This window comes from Solanum dulcamara, chromosome 9 (genome assembly GCF_947179165.1).
Source record: "Solanum dulcamara chromosome 9, daSolDulc1.2, whole genome shotgun sequence".
NCBI classification, from domain to species: Eukaryota; Viridiplantae; Streptophyta; class Magnoliopsida; order Solanales; family Solanaceae; genus Solanum; species Solanum dulcamara.
Window position 1 is genome coordinate 2,794,596 of NC_077245.1, and position 12,243 is coordinate 2,806,838.

Here is a 12,243-nt window from a genome sequence, read left to right on the forward strand (position 1 = left end):
GATGATTTGTGGTGCCGTTCAAGTAGCTCTGGTCCAGGCAGAAGTAATTAAAAAAATAAGGATTTGAGTACTATAAGAGGAAGAGAATTACTACATGATTTGGATCAACCAAATAAGAAAAATAAATTAACGTTAACAACACAATAAACCAACTAGCTTTGAAATGGTATTATTAAGTGGGAATAATCAAAAGGAAGACCTTTGCCTTCACTAAATTTTGATCTTATGATATATCTAAATAAAGCTCTAGTAGTAGTATAAATACAAGTAAAAACTTTGAATAACAAGAAGCATGAGTTCAACCACAAATCTGCTGCATCCACCTTCATCTCAACAGAGCTATTGCCCTTTCATTATTGTTGTTGCTTTGTAGTCGTTGTCTTTGCCGGGCTTTTCGATCCTTTTTCTTTCTCTGCTTCTCTGTTCACATTCATAACCAACCAGGTCCAACAATAGTTTGTTAGACGTAAATGATCACACTCTTCAACATGTTATTAGAGCATGCATTGATTCAAATCTCACTGTCACTCTTTATCAAAAAGGCGTATTTAAGCTTTTAGATTAGATGGTCTCACAATTCAACAAATTCTTGTGTAGATTCAGTTTCAAATTTTAGGAAGACTGCGAACTTTTTAGGTTATCCACCCATAATAAAAAAGACGCTCTTAAATTTTTAGATGAGATGATTTCACACTTCAAACAATTCTACTAGAAATTTAGTTTCAAATCTTAGGATTTCAGGAAAACATTGGACTAGTACATTTTTTAGGTTTCCCCACAAAAATAACCACCCCATGTGATATAGGGCATTAAAGAGTTGCTTGTCAGAAGTAAATACTCTCCAGATTCAGTTTCAACCTATTTTAGGAAAACTTTGAACTACCCTTCTACGCGTTTTAGGGTTGCCCCTTCAAGACAGTAAACCCCATAAAAGATCATCATCCATATAATAAAAAGCAGTAAAGAGTAGTTTGTTAGAATTCTGCTGTAGAATAAGTGTGGTATCCGGACCAGATTGTCTATCTGCTACCTTACCAGCACAAGTATCGCATAACTCTATCCACTGAGGCTTGGACAGAAATGAAGAAATCGCCTATATTTTGCTTCTGCTGGAATTTGAACAAATGAAGAAATCGCCTATATTTTGCTTCCGTTGGAATTTGAACCTTAGGCTTCATAGTTCTCAACACATTTTACTAACCACTAGACCATACCCTTGGCCCTTGGGTTGCCCCTCAAGATTAAGTTCTTTCTAAGCTAATCCCATAATTAATCCTCATCCCGCATGAAAAAATACAGTAAAGAGAAGAACAGAGATTAAAGAACCCCCTAATTTACTGATATAACTTGAGAGTGGAACGTATATCAAGAATTCATAACAGCCTGATTTAGATTAGTATGGAACTGAGACGTAGTTGATTGATATATATACAACAAAACAAGCCTCACTAGAAAAATTTACCTTGGTTGTGAGTGCTTGTTGGAGGGTGATTCATAAGTGGAAGTAGAACGGAGAGACATCTTGGCAATCTCCGAAACAGCAGTGTCTCGGGTAGCTGGTGAATCACTTGTCAAATCTAGGTACGCTGCTTGGAAAGCGTCTTGCCAGAACTTAGGTAACCTGATCCTGCTATTCTGTGTGTATACATCCCACATATGTTTCACCATTTTCTCTCTTTCCTCCAATACCTACAAATCAGTCGATAAATTCAACATTTTAACACACAAAATGGTGTTAAAATGTATTCCTACTTGATCCAATCAACTGAATCTCAAATTCGAACTAGTTAAATGAGCTTACTATACTACTACTACATCCAGCAAAAATATCAACCTTTTTTTCTAAATCTTAGTAACTAAGGATTTGCTTTAATATTAAATGATCAAATCAATTCAACATTTTAACACATGAAATGTTGAAACATCAGGAAAATCAAAGACCCCACAAAAGAAAACCCACTATTTAAAGTAGACAAAGAAGATTAGAAAGAGTAAAAGCAAAAAAAGAACAGAACTTTTGAGCTGAAATGCACTCCTATACTTGGCTACTACAACCAATCAAATACTTTTCAATACAAAACTAGTTGAATCAGCATAATACTAGTACTACATCTAGCAAAAATCATTTCTTTTTCTTAGTTACTTGTGATTTTCCACAAAGTAAATGACCTACCAAAGAAATAACAATTCAAGTTAACATTATAACACACAAAATGATCAAAATTTCAAGAGATCAAAGACCCCCACATAAAAGAAAATCCATCATCTAAAGTTGGAAGAAAAAAAAAAAGAACAGAAAGAGGAAAAGCAAAATAGAACAGGAAGAAAAAATTAGAAAGAGGCTAAAACAAATAAAAGAAGGAAGGACTTTTGAGGTGAATTGACCTGAAGTGTACTCCTAACACTACCAATAATCAACTAATTTCAATACCAAACAAGCTAAGTCCGCTAAATATACTACTAAGTACTAACAATATCCAGCAAAAATTTAATCTTTTTTCTTAGTAACTTATGATTTGCCTTTAAGCAAAATGACCCATGTGGCAAAAAACAAATCTTTTTCGTAATTACTTATGATTATGCCTTTTAGCAAGATGACCCATGTAGCAAAAATCTATCTTTTTCTTAATTACCTGTGATTTTACCTTTTAGCAAAATGACCCATGTAGTAAAATTCTAATCTTTTTCTTAATTACTTATGATTTTGCCTTTTAGCAAAATAACCCATGTAGCAAAACTTAAATCTTTTTCTTAATTACTCAACATTTTCCCTTAGCAAAATGACCCATGTAGCAAAAATCAAATCTTTTTCTTAATTACTTATGATTTTTCCTTATAGCAGAGTGACCCATCAAAGAAAAAGGATCAAGAAACATTACCAGAATATCAAGATCTTCATGGATCGAGAAATCAGAAGCATCAGATAAACGGCTGAGATTTGCAGTAGACCAGTTGAGACTAAGAGTAAGTGAACCAGTGAACATAGACCAAAAAGCTAGCAAAAGAATTGCAGCCAATACCCACAATTTGTATTTACCTTTACCAAAAATCCCATTAAATCCTTGATCTTTTTTTACACTTGATGTTGCTGCTGGTGTTGCTACTACTGAAACTGAAGAAACTGTTGTTACTGTACTGCTAATTCTTGATTGAGCTTCTTCATCTTTCATTTCTTGGTATATTCTCATGATTTTTCTTTGACCCAATTGAGAAAAAAATAAGATCTTTATAAGCAAAGCTGAAAGCAAAGTTTTTTTTTTCTTTTTCTTTTTGAAGAATCAAGAAGGTGATGAGTGGATTAAATAGAGGTGATGTTCAGTTTTTTTTTTTTTTTTTTAAGGAATAGTGTGTGGAAGTGAAGTGAGAGAAAAATGAGATGAGATGAATGGAACCACCGACAAGAGTAAAGAGTGGGGCAGTGCTATTAACAAATTAGTGTTCTTTACTGTATGCTACTCTTTGAAAGGATAATAAAAGATTATTTTTTTTCATAATTTAGAGCGTAATTAGTGTTACATATAGTGTATTTATAAAATATAGTTATAACTATCGTATCAGATGGAAAAACTATTTCATGTGAGCATCAGCTGTATCAACAAAAGAGTTATAATTAGATGGTGAGATAACCAATATCGATTATATCAAAGCCAAATATCAACTATATCAGGAAGCAAGCATAAGCTATTGGTTGTACCAGTGTATACTATCTCAGTAAAAAAAACAGACAACGAATATCAGTTACATCAGGCGATGAGTATCACTTATTAATTGTATCATCGCATATGTTCACAATTAAAGAGTTGAATTCAGAAAGTATTAACTATATTAAGAAGTAGGTATCTGTTATATAAAGCGGAGAATATCAATTATATCAACACAATTTATATCAATTAAAAACATATAAATCAACTCTATCAACGCATATTGTATCTAACACATATTTGTACGATTTATATAAAATCTAAAATATAACTATGTTTCATAACTTATTAAAAGTATAATTATATATCTTAAATACAATAAAATAAATATTTGTCACGTCCCATAATTATTCCATAATAAAACATGGCATGTTGGGTTTATTGAAAATAATTGACTTTTTATAGCGTCAATGCCTTTGTATATGCTGTCAACGCTTTGGTGGGTCACATAACATTCATCCTTTGGCAACTGTTTAGCGTGTTGGTGAAATTAAGAATTTATTGTAGTCTTGCAGAATGTAGATCTAAAGTTGAATTCGTAACTTAAAATAATATTTACATATTTATACTATTGTAATAATTTTTTCTTTATATATCAAGAGAATTTCATATTCATATAATTATATGTATAATATAATTTTTTGAAGGAGGTAATTGAACTCTTATTTCTACGTAGCTTCACTTCTGCTTTATTTATAACTAATTTATTTGTCCGTTAAATTTGTCAATAAACTATAAAGTAGGGGTAACTTCGTTTCTCTTTAATCAAAAGTTTTGAAAGTCAATGAATTTTTACCCTTTGCTTATCTAACATAAATTCAAATTAATGAGATTAGTAAATTTTTACCCTTTGATTGCTCTATCTTATCTGAGTTGCTTTCGTTACTTATTTTTCATATTACTTTGAATTTCTTATTCTTATGTGACTTCTTTTTTGATTTTACTGAGCCGAAGGTCTTTCAGAAATAGTCGTCCTACCTTGGTAGGAGTCAGGTCTGCGTACACTTTACTTTTTCCAGACCCTATGTTGTGGGATTTTACTGGGTCGTTGTTGTTGTAGTAAATTTAGACACTGAATACAAAAAGGAAAAAATAAGTGATGAATTTGGATTAATAACTAATGATGGTATTGTTAGATGAACTCTGCAATCAATGTTCGGATGCATTTGAATGTTTGGTAGGAATATGTGCATCTTTTTCTCCCTTTTTTAAAAAATTTCTAACGTATTTTAAAAATAGTTGTAGAAAATAGTAGTATAATATTCATATGATACTCGTTCAACACGGATATGTCTATAAATAAAGAATCCAAATGTCTATCAAAAAAACTTTTTATTCACAAAGATAAAAAAAAGATATGTTTGTATTTTACTTTTTCAGATTTTATTATTAGATTATATTATATATATTATTATTGTTGTTGTTTTATGAATACTTTAGCACAACTCAATTTGGCCAATGTAATTTGTTTAAAAAATAATACTTAAACTATTTAATTTCTTATGAAGTGTATTTTTTGACAATATAATGATGAAAGCAATCCACTTTGGGAAATGTTACAAATTACGATACCAAACATGCCCACTAGTGTTAGCAGCTTTCTGTTTTGTCCAAGTTGCATGAAAATGGTCTTTTTCACATTTGGTTTGTCAAACTTTTTTAAGATATTAATTCATGAGTTAAAAATTTTAATTAAAAAAAATTAAACTACGAAGATGAATAGCTAAAAGAATTTAATATTTATTATATATATATATACATAATTATATTTTAATTTTATATATATAATAATATAATTTTTTATCGAGAGAATATTTACTTCCGCATGGCTCTGTCTCTGATACTAATAGTTGCTTTCCATGGGAAGAAGCAAAAAGATAGAAGTTTTCCAACTTATTGAGAGTAAATTTAACTTATTTAAGTAATCTTTCAAGTTAAATAAGATTAAGTCGGTCAATAATTTAAAATTAAATTTAAATATTAAAAAATTATATAAAAAATATTATAAGTTACTCTCTTCATTTTGCACATTTTTAAAAATAATAATTTATCACAACACCTTTATTAATTACTTCCTCCATCTCATATTAGTTATCATATATACACTAAAAATACTTGTTCCAAAATAGCTGTAAGTTAAACAATTAAGAAAGAAATAATTATTTTTTTAACTTTTTCCTTAGCATTAGATATTCTAGAATTAAGAGGTACGTAAATAGATAAAGATTACATATTAATAAGGGATATATTAGTCAAATAACGTTTCTGATTAATGTTTTCTTAAGAATTGTGCAAAATTTTATCATGATAATTAAAAAGGGACGGAGGGAATAACGTTTAGTCTTAGATCTTAAAAAGTAATTTGGTGAATAAGTAAGTAATATTGAAAGTCCCGAGCCAGAAGTGCAATATTTATTTTCAAAATTTCCAAAACAAAAATAAAATTTTGGATGAGACCAAAATTGCAAAAACACAGGGTCCCTTGCGCCTTGTCCTTTGTTCTTTAACAACTGTTAAACTAACGATAGATGTAAGGCGTAGGCCCACGCGACTTGTAAGTGCGACTTACATTAAATTGTGGGTCTCCTCTTATTCATCCCCCCACCCTGCAGCCTACACCAACCCCATTATTTCCATATTAATATGTTTTTACTTGTATTTCGTTTTAGTTTTATCTTACATTTTTTATTTTTTTTGATTGAATTAATCAAGATATTGTTGAAAGAATAGATTTAACATACATATATCGAAATTATATTTTATTTTATTTTTTAAAATATCTTTGTCTTATTTTTCCACATTCTACTAATTTAAATTATTTTCATAAAATTATTATTTTTTATACTAAATAAAATTATCGTTAAATTTTGATATGCTAAAATTATATTTTTATTTTTCTTGCTTATATTAGATTTTGTGTTATTATTTTTTAAATGTTAGTTATTGTGATTTATAGTTGTTTTATTAACTTTCTTTCCAAAAATAATTTTAAAATTAGGGTTAAATACAAAATTCTACTTTTGTTCTATAGTCGATTAAAAATTTATTGAAGTCAAACAAAATTCTCCTTTGACGCTCAAATTCATAGATGTTCTCAACGATATTTGAAATAACACAAAATTCTCCAGACCCCATGTTGTGGGATTTCACTGGGTTGTTGTTGTTGTTGTTGTTGTATTCTTTTACTTTTATAATAATCAACATAAAACATTTAATTATGGTTTCACATATATTAAATGATTAATAGGTATTTTACGTTTGGTAGCATAAAATTAAAATATAAAAGTATGACTATTTTTTATTACTGACCAGATGTTTGCAAATATTCAGCATTTGCAACCAAACAAAATGAGGCAGACGGCCAATAAACTTGATCTCCCACGAATGTAAAAGTACCGCTATACGTTCACTTGTAATACTGCATGCTGTAGTATTTTCTCACATAAATTTTCAGTTCGATACTACGAACATCACAAAATTTAATTGCATGCGAGCAGGACAATTAAACTTTATATATATTTTTTAAAAGTCATACTTTTATAAAACAACTATAAATCACAGTAATTAACAACTTAAAAAAACACAAAATCTAATATAACAAGAAAAAATAAAGATATATTTTTTGCGTACAAAAATTTAACGATAATTTTAATTAGAAATAGAAAATAATAATTTTATAAAAACAATTTAATTTATTTTAGTAGAATGTGGAAAAAAAGATAAAGATATTTAAAAAAAATACAATTTTGATTTATGTAAGTTAAATCTATTCCTTCAACACTAACCTAATTAATTCTATTGAAAAATAAAAAATGCAAACTAAAACTAAATACAAATAAAAATATACTAATATGGAAATAAGGGGGTTGGGGTCAACTGGGTGGGGAGAATGAATAAAAGAGGGGGCCAAAAATTTAATGTAAGTCGCATGCATTTAACGTTAGTTTAACGATTGCTGAGGGACAAACGGCAAGGCGTAAGGGAGCCTGTCTCATCCAAAATTTGTTTGCCCTTTAGAAATTTTTGCAAGAAAATGTAATATGAATCTCAAAAAGAAAAAGGATCTCATAATTGGAACAAAAAGATATTAAATTTGGGATGTCCCAGGAACTAGTTACACAAAACATATAAAGACGGAATGTCTATAAAAAATAATTATTTCCTTCATTCTAAAATAATTGAATTGTTGAAATATGATACATATTTTAATGAAAAAAACAAAGACATAAATTAATCAATTTTTTTTATTTTTGCCCTTTTCAAACTCCATGCTAACTCTCAATACTCATTTAATTCATTCTTGGAATTCAACCTTGAAATTTAATTAATGAAGGGTAAAATTAAAAAAAAAAAAATCAACATCTATCTTGAATAGTGAACAATTCAATTATTTTGAACACTTAAAAATACCCCAACAATTCAATTATTTTGAAATGGAGGGAATAATTTGTTTCACCAGAAAGTAATATTCACAGCACCCTTGAAGAAATTGATGTGTGCCAAATGTTTGATTGAATTGTTGAAAGACTATGACATGAGCGTTCTATATCATCCAAGTAAAATCAATATTATGACAGAAGGAGTTAGTTCATGATGTTCACAGGCTTGCTTGTTTGTTTGAAAGTTCGCCTTGGGAATTCAATAGATGGTGAAATTTAGGGGTGTCAATGATTTTTAAAAAATCGACTTAACCGACAGAACCGAACTGTATCGAACCGATTTTTAAGGTTACTTTTAATAAATCCGATGATTTTTATATAAATTTATAATCGTACCGAATAATTAGGTAGATTTTTTATTTTGTAAAATTAATCAAAAAAATACCGAACCGTACCGAATAATATATATGTAAAATTTATTTTATATGTCAAATTTAAAAATAAAAAAATTATTAAATTAATGAAAGTGATTATAAGTGACAACATAATTAACACTCAAAGTCCTAATACTAAAACTTTTTATTCTCCTCCGATTAAATTTAAATTAGTTATAACATCTCAACTCTCGAGCAGTAACTAGTAAACTATGAGGTATTCAAACGATCTTGGATAACAAGCTACAAGTTATTAGATATTTTTTCTCTTTTATAGTTTAAATTTTTCTTATTGGATACATAAATAAAGTAAATTCAATTCTTGAGTTTCATGTTGATTGATTCTTTAAGCTCGTGTGATGTAAATTATATATTTTGTCTTTACTTTATATTATTTTACACTACCACAATATAATGGGATAAATTTCTATTTGTGCTTTCTTGATTCATCACCTCTTTGACAATAAAAATGTTTAGAGATTTTTTGTCAAAGTCATCCTAAGTATACATAATAGCATTTACTTTGTTTGTTTTTTTAGTATACATAATAGCGTGTTCTAATTTTTATATTTTTTTAAATAAAAAAGTCAAAAATTAATCAAACCATACCGATAATGAAGAGAAAACAAGATAATGGAACGATTTTAAAAAGTCTAATTTTAATTATAAGAACTAAAATAACCCAAAAAATAATATAGTATAAATTTCATAGAACAATCGCCCAACCCGTACCATTGACACCCTGGTGAAATTATCATTTAGAATGGAGGGAATAATTTGTTTCACCAGAAAGTAATATTCACAGCACACTTGAAGAAATTGATGTGTGCCAAATGTTTGATTGAATTGTTGAAAGACTGACATGACCGTTTTATATCATCCAAGTAAAATCAATATTATGACAGAAGGAGTTAGTTCATGATGTTTACAGGCTTGCTTGTTTGAAAGTTTGCCTTGTGAATTCAATAGATGGTGAAATTTAGGGGTGTCAATGATTTTTAAAAAATCGACTTAATCGATCGAATCAAACCATTTTTTAGGTTACTTTTAATAAAACCGATGGTTTTCATATAAATCTGTAATCGTACCGAATAATTAGGTAGATTTTTTATTTTGTAAAAATTAACCGAAAAAATATCGAACCGTACCGAATAATATATATGTAAAATATATTTTATATATCAAATTTAAAAATAATAAAATTATTAAATTAATGAAAGTGTTTACAAGTGACAACATAATTAACACTCAAAGTCCTAACACTAAAATTTTTTTATTCTCCTCAGATTAAATTTAAATTAGTTATAACATCTCAATTCTCGAGCACTAACTAGTAAACTATGAGGTATTCAAACGATCTTGGATAACAAGCTACAAGTTATGAGATATTTTTCCTCTTTTATAGTTTAAATTTTTTTTATTGGATACATAAATTAAGCAAATTCAATTCTTGAATTTCATGTGATGTAAATTATATATTTTGTCTTTGCTTTATATTATTTTACACTACCATATAATGGAATGAATTTCTATTTATGTTTTCTTGATTCATCACCTCTTTCACAATAAAAATGTTTAGAGATTTTTTGTCAAAGTCATCCTAAGTATACATAATAGCATTTATTTTGTTTGTTTTTTTAGTATACATAATAGCGTGTTCTAATTTTTATATTTTTTTAAAATCAAAAATTAATCAAACCGTACCGATACTGAAAAGAAACCAAAATAATGGAACGATTTTAAAAAGTCTAATTTTAACTATAAGAACTAAAATAACCAAAAAAGTAATATAGTATAAATTTCATAGAACAATCGCCCAAATCGTACCATTGATACGCTGGTGAAATTATCATTTAGAATGGTTCAGAATCATCTCTTCCGCAAGTTAAAAGAGAAGCAAGATGAATTCATGGCTGTCAGAAGGTGTTTGGGCTCATATTTATGAAAGTTTTTCATCCAAATATTTGGTTAGAGATTTAGAAATTAAAATATTATTATTCCATCCTAAAAGAAAATAACCAAATTAAAAGATTTTTTCAAATAGTTAATCGGGGATTTTATAATGAAGTCCTTTACAAATTTATTTTTGATTAAGAAATCATTTCTTCCAACATAAGTTGATGTCTTTCTCTTTACCAAAGTAAATGATTTGAAGTTAAGAGGGCCTAGAGCACTACAATCCAACTTATCTTAGCTTAAATTAATTCACCATCCTTCGTCTGATAAAATTTGCTGTAGAGATAAGAAGTACCATAAATTCATCTGATTAAAATATTACTCAAAATTTGCTTTGTGAATTCAGTTATTTTACGTAATGGAAGTCTGAATAAACACAAATTTACATTTGTGTTAAGATAATCCCATATTTAGAGATAACATATGTTCTCTTATAAGCAAATATGGAAAGCCAAAATGTTATAATGGATATCGACAATTAGCTACTTGCCAAAATGTCATTAAAACGGTAGTCTCAAATTCTCAATGATATTCGATGATCAAGACAATTCTGTAATCGAAAGAAAATGCTAGCAACAGAGCTGCTCAGAAATTGCAATTAACTAATCATGGATTATCATAAGTCCAGACATAATTTTAGCAACATCATCACCGCAGCAAGATAAAACTAGAAAATTACATTATAAAATCAAGTTTATTTGTAAATAAGAGTGGCCATTTTACTTTCAGAGAAATTCCATTAAAGGAAGTTGTGCAGACAATCAACATGGCATCAGTTCAGACCGCCCGTCTGCTTGTATCTCATCATTAAGCCAACACAATTAATTTGTTAAACAGATTAAACAACTAGTAGTAAATATTTTCAAAACAAATTACATAGAAGGCATCAGAAAACTAGTTGAGAGTTAATTTTTCTTCATTAAATTTTTTTCAGTGTGTAGTATAAGATTTAGATTTAACATCATTTGCCTCCCACATATAAAACAATGAAACCCAGAAAGAAAATTTTACAATAATTAACATTCTGTAGATCTGAATCTATATAAAATGGCATCAGATAATAAGCGGAGTAAATAATCGACATGAATATTCAGTATTTACAGTGAATCATCATCTACCAAAGGATAAATCATGAAATAGATCATCAGATTTAGGAAGAAAATTGAAATTTTTAACAAAATTCAATAGATCTGAATCAAAGAAATAAAATGGCATCAGATAATAAGCGGAGTAAATAATCGACATGATTATTCAGTATTAACATTGAATCATCATCTGCCAAAGCATAAATTATGGAAAAAAAATAGGATTTCGGTAGGACCATTTGGCACGAAGGCAATAAGAATAAGAATGCAATGAGCTGGTAAGCCAACCGTTTCAGTATGTGCATCAGCTTTATCTCCTTGTTCACATAATTAGTACAAGAAGAGGGTAAATTTGATGCAACAAACACCAAAAACAAACAAATATGAATACGTCTAGAACTATTTTCTGCAGATTGGGTTGATGAAGAAAAGCAAAATCATTTGACGAAAATCTTGCTTAAACAACAATTTGTATAAATCTGTAACTATTTTTTGCGGATTCGATCGATGAAGGAAAAGCAAATTGACTGAAGAATTACTGGAGAAAATGTTGTTTAAATAGGGGTTTAGACAGTGCTAGGGTTTTGGGTATGCGGCGTTTGGCGGAAAACTGGAGAATGTTTATTTTTGCCACTGTAGTTTTGAAAAATACATGTAAGTCCTAGTTAATTTTTAATTACCAAAATAC

At 28.6% G+C, this 12,243-nt stretch overlaps 1 protein-coding gene and 3 non-coding genes across 4 annotated transcripts; all 4 read right to left on the reverse strand.

Moving 5' to 3' along the window:
* Window positions 1–80: 80 nt before the first annotated feature.
* Window positions 81–3,394, reverse strand: LOC129902748 (uncharacterized). Its single transcript, XM_055978131.1, has 3 exons — window positions 2,880–3,394; window positions 1,463–1,689; window positions 81–420 (listed from the first exon to the last, which is right to left on the reverse strand). Exons 1-3 carry the CDS (start codon window positions 3,186–3,188, stop codon window positions 354–356), a joined length of 603 nt encoding a protein of 200 aa, XP_055834106.1. The 5' UTR covers window positions 3,189–3,394; the 3' UTR covers window positions 81–353.
* A 7,955-nt stretch (window positions 3,395–11,349) lies between these two features.
* LOC129904844 (small nucleolar RNA R16) lies at window positions 11,350–11,443 on the reverse strand. The gene has a single exon (XR_008770513.1). It is a non-coding gene; the product is annotated as a small nucleolar RNA R16 (small nucleolar RNA).
* Window positions 11,444–11,516: 73 nt separating this feature from the next.
* On the reverse strand, window positions 11,517–11,592 carry LOC129904843 (small nucleolar RNA R16). The gene has a single exon (XR_008770512.1). It is a non-coding gene; the product is annotated as a small nucleolar RNA R16 (small nucleolar RNA).
* Window positions 11,593–11,677: 85 nt separating this feature from the next.
* LOC129904842 (small nucleolar RNA R16) lies at window positions 11,678–11,753 on the reverse strand. Its single transcript, XR_008770511.1, has one exon. It is a non-coding gene; the product is annotated as a small nucleolar RNA R16 (small nucleolar RNA).
* Between the last annotated feature and the right edge of the window lie 490 nt (window positions 11,754–12,243).

Bases quoted from the DNA above. Each gene is read 5' to 3' on its own strand.
- LOC129902748 (XM_055978131.1), bottom strand. From the start codon at position 3,188: ATGAGAATATACCAAGAAATGAAAGATGAAGAAGCTCAATCAAGAATT. The intron at 1,690-2,879 runs GTAATGTTTCTT...ACTGATTTGTAG, and splicing joins ATGAAGATCTTGATATTCTG to GTATTGGAGGAAAGAGAGAA. The intron at 421-1,462 runs GTAAATTTTTCT...GAATGTGAACAG, and splicing joins AACAAGCACTCACAACCAAG to AGAAGCAGAGAAAGAAAAAG.